Source organism: Chiloscyllium plagiosum, unplaced genomic scaffold (assembly GCF_037043375.1).
Source record: "Chiloscyllium plagiosum isolate Xiang-an unplaced genomic scaffold, Cpla_swu_hap1 HiC_scaffold_13, whole genome shotgun sequence".
NCBI classification, from domain to species: domain Eukaryota; kingdom Metazoa; phylum Chordata; class Chondrichthyes; order Orectolobiformes; family Hemiscylliidae; genus Chiloscyllium; species Chiloscyllium plagiosum.
Window position 1 is genome coordinate 44,147,802 of NW_028270151.1, and position 14,785 is coordinate 44,162,586.

The 14,785-nt window shown below is 40.9% G+C and overlaps 1 protein-coding gene across 2 annotated transcripts in view; it reads left to right on the forward strand.

The window, feature by feature from the left end:
- Positions 1-869: 869 nt before the first annotated feature.
- The window catches only part of mfsd8l1 (major facilitator superfamily domain containing 8-like 1), a 68,208-nt gene continuing 54,292 nt past the window's right edge, over positions 870-14,785 (forward strand). Inside the window, exon 1 of one of the 2 annotated variants that reach the window (XR_006313401.2) lies at positions 870-1,132. Coding sequence is in view for 1 of the 2 variants with exons in the window: in XM_043702254.2 (XP_043558189.1) it covers positions 1,057-1,132 (76 nt within the window). In the remaining variant the exon portion in view is untranslated. The remainder of the gene's footprint in view (positions 1,133-14,785) is intronic. The other variant, XM_043702254.2, reaches the window with a different exon arrangement.

A 14,785-nucleotide genomic window follows, 5' to 3' on the forward strand; every position in this document is an offset into this window, starting at 1 on the left:
TGGGTTATTGTTTGGAGGGTCGGTGTGGACTGGTTGGGCCGAAGGGCCTGTTTCCACACTGTAAGGAATCTAATCTTATCGAAGTGTTCAGCCAGATTAGGTGGTAGTCCAACCTAATCCAACACGGTGCCTCCACAACAATGATTTTAACCTCAATTCTACATTCCACAAATTCCTGAAAATCCTTCAACCCCTGGGTGATTCTGCATCCATTGCTCCCTTGAGAAAGGGAATTCCAAAGATTGGCCAGTAACAAAGTTTAAAAAAAATCATACAACACCAGGTTGCATTCCAACTGTTGAATTGTGCTTCCAATTAAACCTGTTGGACTATAACCTGGTGTTGTGTGATTTTTAACGTTGAATTATAACCTAGTGTTGTGTGATTTTTAACTTTGTCCATCCCAGTCCAACACAGGCACCTCCACATCATCAGTAATAAATTAGGAAGGTCACGTGGCAGAGTTTCAATGTTCACTCGAAAAAGGTCTTGCTGTCGTCAGGTGGGAGTGGGGGACAGGTCGGGATGGGCAGGGCATTAAGGGGCGGAGCCAGGTCGTGATGGGAGGGAACTCTGGCTCCGGGTGAGAAAGGGGTAGCAAGGGCGTGGCATAGTTAGTAATGGGCGGAGCTAAGGTGATGGGCCGAGCCAAGGCGTGATGGGCGGGCACTCAGTGGGTCCTGGTGGGAAAGGGGCAGTAAGGGCGGGGCACAGGTGGGAATGGGCGGGGCTGAGGTGATGGGCGGAGACTCTGGATCCGTGTGTTGTAGGGTGGATGCAGGGGCGGGGCACATGTAGGAATGGGCGAACCTAAGAGTGAATGGGCGGGGCTTCAGCTGGTTTCGGCCGCCTGGACGGTTGGTCGTCTGCTCGCGATCCAATCGGGGCCGGGTCGAGGGTCGGTTCAGGGGTCGAGTGGCTAACTGCAGGCCGGTCGACTCATTCGTCCAGCGTCGAGAGGGGCGGGTGGGGGAGGAGGAGCTGCCGTGTCGTCCGTCGTTGCCCGGAGTGGCTGCTTCCTCCGGCTGGCCGCAGTAGAAGCAGCAAGAGCTGGCGATGGATCCGCGGACCAAACGCAGGCTCACCAACATCACCATCGGTCTCCTCTTCCTTTTTAGCGGCATCGAGTACGGTAAGCGAAGGGCACGTTCAGTCCCTCCATTACATTGTTTCACGCGGGAGAGCTGTGATGAATGAATGGGCAGGAATGGCTGAGAGTGTTCTGAGCGGTGCCTGCTGCTGTCTTCCAGGCTGCTCCGATGTTGTTTACATTCGGTTTGTGACCTGAACGGGGTTAGAGGATAAAGTGGGATCTCACTTTACCGATGATGTTTCATCCCGCCGCTCCTTCCATTTGCAATGATATCCCATGGATTCAGTAGCTGTGGTGTGACCATAATCATGTTTTATACTCTCACCGTTTACTGAAATGGACATCTTTTGGGGTTGGGGGCCGGCGGCTGACAACAGTGAGGATTAGAGCCCCCACGTCTTTGTGGACTGGGATACCATCTGGTCCCTTGGCCACCTATTTGCCAACTTATGTTTCAAAGAAAACATTTGGATGAGCTCTAAAGCATGAATACGCAAGTAAAATATGATGGCAGATGTGTCGAAATTGAATTTGTTAATCTGTTGTAACATGGTGTTCACTATATTTAAAAAAATGCCGTAAAAGCTCAGCACACCTGATGCCATCTGTAGAGAGAGGAGCAGAATTAATATTTCAATTCCAATCTGACTTAATTGGAACATCGTGTTGGATCCTGTTGTTAAACTTTAGAGATACATTTGTATTCAGTAGTTAGGTAGTGCAGCTGTCATTTGGATTTTTTGTGGAAAGGTTGTGAACAGGAAGCATAATGGGGTGTAACTGATTACGCTTCCAGCAAGAAAAAAAATGAAACACCTATTTTAAAAACAAACATACTGGGAGACTTGTTTACTCTTAAGAATTGCCTTTTGGGGATGTGTCATGAGGGAAAAGAGCTTTTACTATTCCCAAAATGAGCTGGACCACATAATTAATTTTAAGAAACTAAACTGTGCAGGCAGATCATGCATCATCTATGATTGAGTCAGAGAAAGGCTAGGGGAGGGAGATGAATGCGATATTGTTAAAATATAAACAGAAAATGTTGGAGAAATTCAGCAGGGCTGGCAGTGTTTGTGGAGAGACAGAGTTTCAAGTCCAAGAAGAAAAGTTGTATTGGACTTGCTTTATTGACTTTTTCTCTGTCTGCACAGATGCTGCCAACTCTACTGAGTTTCTCCAAGATTTTCTGTTTTTATTTGATTTCCAGAATCTATAGTATTTTACTTTAAATTTGTGTATGATATTGTTGAAACTCACTGCAGAGTTTTGAGCACAATCGAGAGGATGGCCATGAGCAGGTGCTGCCAATGACATGTAACATACATTAAATGACATCAGTTAAATTGCATCATTGTATTAAGCAAGAACATAACCTTCTAATTCAAGACAAGAATGTAGAACTGGGGAAAAAATAGAGAATTTAATCCAGGCTAACCACAGTGGGATTAGAAATCCCAAGCATCAGTAGCTGAATACCTCACCCTCCCCTCCCACAGCTTACTGAGGGGTTGCAATTTTTTTCAAACCTTGAAATGGAGTCACAGCAGGGAAAAAAAAATTGGAAAGCATTTATTTAGATATTCTCCAGATTTCATGTCCATCCCAAATGGTAAACCCCTTATGAAATACATTAATTTCATTTAGTAAAATGTTTCAAAATTGATACTTAGTTATAAAATGTAAAGGAATGTATTGAGATTCGTATGTTATTTTGTATTAAAAATGCACTGGATGATCCAATTGGACTAACAGTTACAGGTATCTCTTCTATAATGTAGATTCTTAGTAATGGTATATCGAGTTACCTGTGAGGAAAGGTGACCTCATTGTAGAGTCATACAGCATGGAAACAGACCCTTTGATCCAACCAGAACATGATAACCATAAGCCCAAATTCATCTTGTCCCACCTGCCTGTGCTTGGCCCACGTTCCCAACGTTCTCATATCACTTCAAAAATATGCCCTCTAGTCTTGAAATCCCTAACCCCAGGGAAAAGACATCTGTCACTCACCATATCTATACCTGTCATGATTTTATAAACCTCCATAAGTCACCCCTTAATCTCCTACTCTCCAGTGAAAAAGTCCCAGCCTATAAACTCTCCTCATAACTCAAACCCTCCATTAATGGCAATATTCTCATAAATCTCTTCTGAACCTTTTACTAGCTTAAGAATATCATTCCTATATCAGGGCAGCCAGACCTGGACAAAATACTCCAGAACAGGCCTAACCAATGTCTTGTAAAACCTCAACTTAATGTCCCAACTCCTACACTCAAAAATCTGAGCAATGAAGGCAAATGTGCTAAGCTCCTTCTTCACCACTCTATCTATTTGTGATGCAAACTTCAAAGAATTATGTACCGGAGCTCCTTGATCTCTCTGTTCTGTAACACTACCCAAGGCCCGACTTCTAATTGTCTAAGTCCTGCCCTTGTTTGTTTTTACCAAACTGCAATATCTTGCATTTATCCAAATTAAACTTCGACTGACACTCTTCAGTGTATTGACCCAATTGATTAAGGTCTCGTTCTATCTTGGATAACCTTCGTTGTCCACGATAGTACCAATCTTGGTGTCGTCCACAAACTTACCAATCATGCCTTATATATTCTCATCTAAATCAGTCATTGGCTTATTGCATTTTCTTGTGCTATCATCAAACTTACCTTATTACCTATGAACGAGCCTGTATGGTGCTTTGCTTCTTGTAATTTCCTACTTGGAGGATGCACTTGACTCTATTGGGACATCCTGGGATCCCTAGCACCAGTCTACGTTTGAAAACCAGCTGTACACCTGGTCAGTTGATGATAATCTAGAGTTGCCCTTTACTGGGTACGAGATTGGAGGGCAATCTCAAACTGATGCTTCTCTGAGCATAGAAGCGGCATGGCTGACATGTTATTGCACATTAGACAAGCAGGAGGCTGGAAGAACACAGCAAGCTGGGCAGTATTAGAAAGTGGAGAAGTCAACGTTGACTTCTCTGCCTCCTGATGTAGCCTGGCTTGCTGTGTTGCTGTGCTTGGCTAATTTGGATTTCAGCCCCTGCAGCTTTTTTTTGTCTCTAACTAATGTTATTGCACATACCAGTCTAACATCTCTCACCTATCACTATTTACGATCCAAGCCACACAGCTCACCTGCCCTTAGCTTCATCTCATTTGATAACAATGTCAAAGTCAGTGCTATGTTTTTACCAAATGTCAAGTGTGGCCCAAATTCTCCTTATTGTTCAACTTGGGAGCATTGTATCCAAGTCCCTGATCTGAGATCGACTGCTGCCCATGAATTGCTGTATCTGGACCCCCTGAATTGACTGTGAACCACTCCCCTTTGACTTTGAGACATGTTAGTTTGGTTCATGCATAGGCAGTGTCTTTGCTGTACAGGCTGTTGGCATGTCCTGTAGGTGTGTGATTAACAAAACTCGGTGCTATACTATGTGACCACTTCAGACAACCATGACAAGTTGCCTGGCTTAGTGTATGAGCTAAACCCTAAGACAAAACAAAATAATTCTGCCAAGTGTGTGACTACAGTTATGACATGCAGCTTCTGTTTGTAGACCACAAGGGTCTTCAAGTTTCCCTCAACAAGTTGCCTATCTTTTACCAGGACCAGATCAATGCCTGAAACACTGTTGACTCATGCTGGGTCTTCCCACTGTCAAGAGTAGCAGCTGTCATCAGAAACTCTATGCTCAGGCATCCACACCTCCATTATCGTGGGTTCAAGAGGCTGGCAGAGAGGGCTGTGGGGGTGACCAGAGTCTTCCATTAGGGACCTGCGGTGAAGGGTGTTGTGCACAGCTAAGCCTAATAACCATAGATTGCAGCGATTCATGGACACTCAGCCCAATTGTTGGTTTTTGTGGCATTATGGAATACATAGACCATGTGCATATTGTTTGCAGGAGATTGCACCCCCATTTTTAGTTATTTGTAAAAAGTTTTGTTATTTTTGTTGCAACTACACTTCTGATCTTCGGGTGCCAACTGTCTGCCCCTTTTCCTCTTTCATGCCTTAGTGTTGTTGGCAAAGGAGCACACACTGTCAATCAGTGCGCTTGGTGCCAATAGAGAGAAGTGGAAACTGTGGGGGGCATAGTACTTCACCTCCCCCTCCAACTCCATTTTGATTTAGCCCCTTCCCTCTCTCCTTACCTCCCCATCAATTTTAATGGTTTGCTCTGTTCATAATGGCCTCTGCTTGTAAATATTTGAAATGACTACCTAGCCTAATCCCACTTAACCAGGCCTGTACTCCTTCAGTGTATATTGTGATGGTACTGTGTTTTAAAAGAGAAGTGTTCTGTGCTATTTCTCTTGCAGAAGGGAATTGCCCACAGTGGTGTTGAAACGTCTGCACTTGATAAACAGTTGGTGAGCATGGTGGCTCAGTGGCCACTGTTGCCTCACGGCGCCAGGTGATGTACTGTTTCCTTATCACTGTATCAATCGAAGCAAACACTCAGAGATACAGTATGGCTTTACCTCCTTCATCTTTATTCCGGGCCCTAGAGGGAGCGAGAACAATCGCCCATGTGCACAGAAACATGAGTTCTTAGTCTTCTCTCAAACAGCATTTTCTTAATGAATTATATGGTCATGCAGGGAGGAGCATCCAGATAAGGCAACATACATATTGATCGGGTGACCGTTACACTCAGTGAATGTCAATACTAAAGATTAAGCCATCTGCTGTTACACAATGAAAGTTCTTAACCTTGTTAACTGGATTCACATAATGAATACTTTTCACCTTAGTTAACTGATTTTGCATACTGGGGTCGAGAGTGTGTTGCTGGAAAAGCACAGCAGGTCAGGCAGCATCCGAGGAGCAGAAGAATTGACTTTTTGGGCTTAAGCCCTTCAGGAATTCCTTGACTCTGACCTTCAGCATTTGCAGTTCTCACTTTCTCCTAGTTGATTTTTGATTTTACATACTGAATGCTTCTTTATCTTGTTAAATGGCTTTACATAATAAATATCTTTTCACCTCATCAACCCACTACCCTTGCTTCCAGCACCTCATTGTCTACTGCAAGTTCTTATCTGATCTGAATCATGCTAGCTGAAGCTTTTTGTTTCACTAAACTCAAAACTTAACTCTCCCTACCTGCTCATACCCAATACACATTCTCACAGGGACCTGGGTTCGATTCCCGCTTTGGGCGACTGTCTGTGTGGAGTTTACACATTCTCCCTGTGTGTGTGGGTTTCCTCTGGGTACTCCGGTTCCTCCCACAGTCCAAAGATGTACAGGTTAGGTGAATTTGCCACCTAAATTGCCCTTCGTGTTAGGTGCATTAGTCAGAGGTAGATACAGGGTTGGGGAATGGGTCTATGTGGGTTACTCTTCGGAGGGTCGGTGTGGACTTTTTGGGCCAATGGCCTGTTTCCACACTGTAGGTAATCTAATCAAATAAAGCTTTTGAGTTTTCCCTTGGTGATTTTTTTTTTAAAAAATAAGGCTAAAGTGTCATGAGTGGCCAGGGTCAGAGCTCACACAGACCCAGGAAGACTTTTGGTTTTGTTTTTCAGTTAATGAGAACGTTTCTGCTGGCTGGCTGTTGGAGCTAACTGCTAGAACTCTGTCTCTGCTGCTGCAGTAAAAAGACAGCATGTGAGAACAATGTCTGTTTTGCTGAATTGTATTTTTACCAAGCGTATGTTTATAGGGGTGCTGTCTATATTGGAACAGTTTATAATAATTGGTTAATTAATACATTATCTTGTTAAGTATTTCAATGTAGTTAAAGTTAGACCTTTTAAAAAAAACTCTATTATATGTTTTAATGTGTTTGATTATAGCCTAGTGGCGGACCAATTGAATCATATCTGGAACACAGCACAGCCTCAGTAAATACAAAAGTTAAGGGAATTGGCTGTCTCTTAGAATACTTTGGCAGTGGAGGGGTCTGGCCTGGTCTGTATCAATATCCTGAGTATTTTTAAAAGTGCCAGGGATTTTTGTCCCCTATAACCCTTTCACACAATGAGTTTAAGACCCCTGCTACCATCTTTGGGGTATGGTGAGGGAGGAAACCTTTTCCTCTAGTCCTTCTGTCTGTAATTTTTAGATTGCTGCCACAGTGTTATTAAGCTCTCTGCTAAAGGACATTACCTAATATCCACACTGTCGAACTACCTATCAACAATACAAGCAATTATCGCTTCATTACATAACCTCATAATCATACCCCAATACCGAATCGTTGATATGTCATGAGAAGTGTGACATGTCACAGTACTTAATCCTGAAAAATGTCATCGGAAACATCGTTTTGGTCACAAAAATACTCATTTACCATTATAGTTTATTTCCTACCGTCATGCTAATTTGTATTCAGCTTGCCATTTCCTTGATTTCCCAGAACATTTCAGTTTCTGAACTATCTGTCATGGGGGACTTTATTGAAAAACTCTGCTAAAACCCATATTGACGACTTCAACTGTGCCACCCTCAAAAACCCTCCTAATTATCTCCACAATCTATTCAACTGAGTTAGTCATGGGTGAGCTTCCACTGAAAAGTTAACGTTGACTTTCCTTGATTAAGTTATGGCTTTTTAAATAAAGATTTATAACCTCCTGTAGATTTTTCTTTCCTAGTAGTTTGTCCATCACACAAGTTAGGAAGACTTGATTTATAGACTTGATCTATCTTTTTTAAAAAATAATAATATAATTTGTTCTTAAGTGAGATTAATTTAATCTTATGTTTTCCACCCATTATTATAATTATCCAATAGTGTTCCTTGAAAGATTACACAAATGTGCTCTTAAATGTTATAGGATTTTATTCAGCTCTGCTATAATGGAAAATACTTTTATCTGTTTGGTAATGCGATGATACAGGCAATAAATCCCAGAAATATTTATTCTGTTGGGAATAAATGGCTTTTCTTAGATAAACATGTAGGTCTATTGTTGAGTAAGTATCTGTTCCATAACAGGGCTTTTTATGTTGTATTTGTAAGAATTCTGAGGTGCTGATTTACAGTGATTGAATAAGCCAAATTCTTTTTTTATTAAAGGCATTTTTGGGATTTTTACTCGTTCATTGAGACGGAAGTTTATAAACTATGACCCATACTTTGTAATAACTGGGAGATTGCCTTTATACAATATATTGAGTCATAGTGTCGTACAGTATGGAAACACCCTCCAGTCCAACTTCTTCGTGCCAGTCAGACATTCCAATTGGACCTAGTTCCATTTGCCAGCACTTGACCCATATTGGCATCAATGTGGATTTCACCAGTTTCCTCATTTTCGCTCCCTTCCTACTTTATCCCAGATCCAGCCTTGCAACTCTGCACTGCCCTCATGACCTTACCTACCTGTTCCACCTTCCTCTCTGACCTATCCCAATTACCCCACCTTCATCTACCTATCGCACACTCAGGTACCTTCTCCCCCTCAGCCCCACTCCCTCCCATTTATCTCTCCACCCCCTTGGATCACAAGCCTCATTCCTGATGAGGGGCTTATGCCCGAAAAGTCGATTCTCCTGCTCATCAGATGCTGCCCTGACCTGCCATGCTTTTCCAGCACCACACTCTCAACTTTGACCCATATCCCTGTAAACCCTTCCTATTCACATACCCATTCAGATGCTTTTTAATCGTTTTGATTGTACCCGCCTACTCCACTTCCTCTGGCATCTCATTCCTTAGGTGCATGACCCTCTGCACGAAAAAGTTACCCCAAGATCCCTTTTAAAATCTTTCCTCTGTTCCCTTCTAGTTTTGGACTCCCCTGAGAAAAAGACCTTAGGCTATTCATCTTCTCTGCCCCTCATGATTTTATAAACTTTTTTCAGGTCACTACTCAGCCTCTGACGTTCCAGGGGAAAAGAATCCCAGACTGTCAGGCTTTCCCTGTAACTAAAATCCTCCAGTCCTGGCAACATCTTTGTAAGTCTTTTCTGCACTCTTTCAAGTTTAACAAATCTTTCCTTCAGGTGAGCAACCAGAATTGTTTGCAGTATTCTAAAAGTGGCCTCACCGATGTCCTGTATATCCACGACATGACATCCCAACACTTATACTCAATTTCTAACCAATGAAAGCAAGATGCCAACCACCACCTTCACCACCCTGTCTACCTGCAACTCGACTTTGGAGGTACTAGGTACTTGTATCCTTGGGTCTCTTTGTTGGTAATGCTCTCCAGGGCCCTACCATTAATTGTATAAGTCCTGTCCTGGTTTGCCTGATCAAAATGCAACACCTTGCAGCTAGCTAAATTAAACTCTATCTACCAGTTCTCAGCACACTGACCCATCTGATCAATGTCCCATGGGGATGAGTCGAGTTGGGATGCTCTTCAGAGGATGGGCTGAATGGATTCTGTAATACTATGATAATCTTCTTCACTGTCCACTACATCATCTACTGCAAACTTACTAAGCATGCTTCCAATATTCACATCCAAATCATTTGAATAAGCGATGAAAAGCAGTGGATCTAGCACAGATCTTTGAGGCACATTGCTGGTCTCAGGCCACCAGTTTGAAAAGCAACCCTCTACCACCAGCCTCTATCCCTGACCTTCAAGCCAATTTTGTATCTAGTTGGCTAGCTCTCCCTGGATTCCATGTGATCTAATCTTACCAACCATGTCATGTCACTTGATGAAGGAGCAGTGCTGCAAAGGCTTGTGATTTCAGATAAACATGTTGGCCGATAACCTGATGGTGTGTGACTTCTGAACTTGTCCACCCTGCTCCAACATTGCACCTCCACACCTTACTAACCTTGTCAAATGCTTTGTTGAAGTCTTTTTGGACAACAGGTTCTCCTTAAGCTATGCATTTTTATTATTCCTTTTGGATGAAAGCTGAGAATGCATGATCAGATGAATACGTGATAAACTAATCAGATATCAGATATTTGATATTCGTACTTGTGAAGGGAAATAAGGTCTGGCTGCAAGTGATAAGAGTGTTATGATGTGAAAAAAGTTGTGTGATCTACTGTTTTTGTTCTGTGCTCTCATATGCGTCCTAAAACATTTAGCAAGTCTTTATTAGGGAAGCTTAGTAGAGCATTAAGTTATATTATTTACAAATGGAAGAAAAGTCACAATAATTGATTGCAGGTCAGAACACTGATTCAGGGTCACTGGGCTTAAAATATTAACTTTCCTTACCTCTGTACAGATGCTGCCAGACCTGCTGAGTTTCTCCAGCACCTTCTGTTTGTGTTTCTGGTAAAAGATTGTTTGGTAAATATGTGAACAGATGACCCATGCTGGATTATAGATGGCTTTGCTGTGTCTTGCCATATTGACCATATGAATCCCATTTGTTAAGTGTTGGTAGATTATTTGACTGCTGAAGCTGAACCTATTCTCTATTCTTGTCTCTGTGTGGGCAGTGAATTGGATCAATTGAACTATCATGAATGAAACTTGCCTTATTTTGCTTTTCTGTTGATGTCAGACAATTCAATGTAAGTCAGAAGTCAGAATAATTACCTATTACTGTATCACAGTATGACACATATCTAGCAACTGTACCAATGATGGAATCTCTGAATGGTATGTTCCATGTTCACTTTTCAGAGAGGAACGAAGGCTGTGGAATAAGGTCATATAATCACGTTAATTCAATAAATCTGTGGAAGACAACACCACCAGTGTAAATACTTCTGAAAGTAATCTGTTGAATATCAAGTGAAGGGGCTGCTGAAAACATTAACTTTTTTCAGTCCAAGTGTGAATTGAGAGCAGACATAGTTTAGCCCAGTTTTAAGCATCTGATCAACAGGAGAATATGAGTGTTCTTCCAACTAGAAAAGCAGTCACACATTGATTTCAAGAAGTGTTTCATTAAATTTGGGAATTAACCTTCAATTCTGGGTGAGGAATCCATGCCATACCTGTGTTACCCCTATGAGTCAGTCAACAAATATAAGTGCTCTGATTAGCTTGGAGGTGAGCTTACTGCCCAGTTCATGACAGCAAGTGTTGCCAGGAGGTAGGAGCAGCTTGTAAAAGATAAATAGCAAAGGTAGGCAGCAGCCATGATGGGGCCTGCTACTGTCTTGCTGAATACAGAAAAATGCATTTTAGATTGCTGGCATTCACATTCTGTGCAAAAATGGCCAACCGTAATTTACCATGCCCAATCTGGAGCAAGGTCTCCTAGTTGCAAATATTTTTAGTTTTGTGGTGGGGAAAAAAAAGTCATCAATTTCTGCCCAGGTTGAACTTAGCAACTATACACTGAAGTGCGCCTGACTGGTCGGCTTCTGCAAATTTGACAAATTAAAAATGCCCACTGGTCTACCCTTACTTGTTAATAAGATACTGAAGGAGCTTAGCTGATTGTTAATTAAAGGCTTTTGGATTCCTGACAACTACCTATTCCCACCTTTTACTTTCATTTCAGCATCCAAAAGGCATCAGGACACTCCCATTCTAATGGGAAACACTATTTTCAAAGCATGCTTGTTCTTGTTCTAGCCCCCTTGGGCATTTGAAAATCCTAGCCTTCAATTTTAAAAGCTTATTTATTTGAGTAGAAATAAAATGACATTAAGGCTTGAGTAAAGTGGAATGATGGATAATGCAGCCTCCTTAAGACTCCCAGAGTCTGAGGGATTCAACAGAGTGATTGGAGTTTCTGCTTTGCTCCTAAATAAACCCTTCCATATCAATTATTTTATACAACACCATCAACTCTGATCAGGGCTGTATGAAGTTGAAATCCAATGTGAAAACATCGTTGAGTGTCGAAGATATTGCTGTAATGATGGGAGAGGATGCATGCTTTAACTGAAGAATATTATTGCATAAAGTTGTTTTGAGCCTTCCTATTTTTTCATATGTATGTTCATATTTTGTTAGAGAAGTGAGAGTATTGTGTACACTTTGATTTGAATCACTCACGTCAGAAAATTAGATTTTAGAGATGTAATCATAACTTCCATGCATTTGAGTCTGTTCATTGCTTTCTTGCTGGTGGAGTTAGAAAATATTAATCACACAATTGGCTTATAAATTCCTTCAATTACATCACTGTTTAAATGTGGTAACTTAAATTTATTAATGATAGTATTGTGCAATGTTATTGAATTATGGAAGGGCGGCATGGTGGCTCAGTGGTTAACACTGCTGCCTCACAGCGCCAGGGACCCAGGTTCGATTACCGTCTCGGGCGACTCTGTGTGGAGTTTGCACATTCTCCCGTGTCTGCGTGGGTTTCCTCTGGGTGCTCCGGTTTCCTCCCACCATTCAAAGATGTGCAGGTTAGGTGAATTGGCCATGCTAAATTGCCCATAGTGTTCAGAGATGTGTAGGTTAGGTCCATTAGTCAGGGGGAAATGTAGAGTGATAGGGGAATGGGTCTGGGAGAGTTACTCTTCAGAGAGTTGGTGTGGACTTGCTGAGCCGAAGGGCCTGTTTCCACACTATAGGACTTCTAATTTTAATTCAACTGTTACTGCTGATGTCTGTCTCATTTTCAGTCCACAATGAACCGACCATGGTTTTCATAATAAATGGGTCAATCATTTTTAGCTTCAAAATCTCTAGCCTGGCACTGATTGCAAGTAATAAATTCCATTAATGTTGAGTTTTTCTGCACTTCTGGCTTTATAAAAGATACAAGACTTCCTAACAAATTATTTTTATTTAACAAAATTTGATGTGAATTGTTTTCTTCAACTTGATTTAGGGCCAACTAAAGAAGGGCTTATGCCCGAAACGTCGATTCTCCTGTTCCTTGGATGCTGCCTGACCTGCTGCGCTTTTCCAGCAACACATTTTCAGCTCTAAATTACTGAATAACATGCTACTGTAGATATTGAGGAAAAACATTATTTTGCAATAAAACTTAATATCATCCCTACCTTGAGAGAATCGTTGATACCTTTGTTTTTACTGGATTTTTCGAGGAACCTCATTGATAACTGAAATGTTAATGCAGTAGTGGAGTGTGTTTTGGTCTGACTTTTTTCATCAGATATTCACTAATATTTTCATATGAATACTCATTGAACTTATATGGTAAGCATGATTGCAACAAGCAATGAAAACATCTTTGTTTTCAAAAGATCAGTTATGTTGGTGAGCCAAGACTAATGTTTTATGGGTCTGCATTACAATGGCTCAATCAACTTGTAGGCATGCAACTACATATCAGCTTTTTGTGATATTGAAAATTAAAATAAATTTTGCATAGTTTTAATATATTGTGAAAGTTTTTTTCCAATAAATTTGATGTTATAATATTCTGAATCACTGCTTGCTTTTTAAATATGCTTTGAATTGGAGACAAAACCAAAGTACAATAAAAGCTCCGCAAAGCTAATGTTCGATTGGCACTGTGGTGCTTTGTATGGATGGTATAGCAGCAGGCTGGTTTTAAATATTCCCCAAAGTGGATAGAGAAAAAAACAAACTATTGAAAAATAGGAATGATTACCATGCGAGCAGCACAATAGTTCAGTGGTTATGACTATTGCCTCACAGCACAAGGGACCTGGGTTTGATTCCACCCTCTGGCGACCGTGTGAACATTGCATGTTTCCTTCGGGTGCTCTCCCATAGTCCACAGGTATGGTTTGCTGGATTGACCTGGCTAAGTTTCCCATAGTGGTCAGGCTGGGTGGATTAGACATAGGAAATACAGTGTTACAGAGATAGGACCCATACTGTGGGTCTGGATGGGAGGGTCGGTGTGGACTCAATCGGCTGAATGGCTTGCTTCCGAACTGTAGGGATTCTATATGACATTGAGCTTTAAATTATGCACCTTTGCACAGTACGTATTTATAAATGCTGCAATTTTTCCAGACTGACCATTGAATTTCCCAGTTAATGGCATTTGTTTTTTTTTTAAAGCACCCTAATAAACTTGCATTAGCAACATTACTGTTACGTGATAAAAATTAAGTAATACATAGCATTTTTAGCCAGAATAATAGTCATGTATCTTCTAAAGCTTCTGATTGTCCAAAATTGTATTAATCATTAACCACAACATTGGCGTAGTAAAGTAATACATTTGTGAATGTTGAATGGTTTACTCCAGTTAGGGTAAACATTAACAGCTGATACCAAAGTTGATTAGTTAAATTTTAAATGCAGATATTTTGGAAATCAAAAAATGAATTTAGTACACTAATTTTTTCATATCCCTGTATTTGAATGGTTCAGATATAAATGCTCGTCAATGAATATTGGCAATTCCGGATTGAACAGTTAACTTAAACTCACTGATGCATGCTTGTTTTAAAATAGAATGTTGCGTGGCAGGCACAGAGGAGTCGTTGCGACCTGTATGGAACTGTAGTAACAGCAGTGAGTGAGTTGGACTGTGAAAGTGGGTGGTCTCTCATGTCTGCTCCTAAAGTTGATACCAATTAGTAATAGAGTTTGGAGAAATCTTTGATACATTATTTTGATATTTTTATTTGGGTACTTTAATCAGTGCAATATCATATGAAAGTCTTTTTATAGCTATAATTTACAAGAGGTTTTGGTATGAAACCCCGAATAAATTATTGTATATGAAACTTCAATATTTCAAAAAAACTTCTAAAATATTTTAGCTATTTGTTATAATAAAGGGGCCATAGGTAATAGCTTTGTTATTATGTCTTGCATAGCTATTATGAGCAAAACATTGCTACCTGCCTCTGCCTCACTTTTTTTTTTGTTTCCA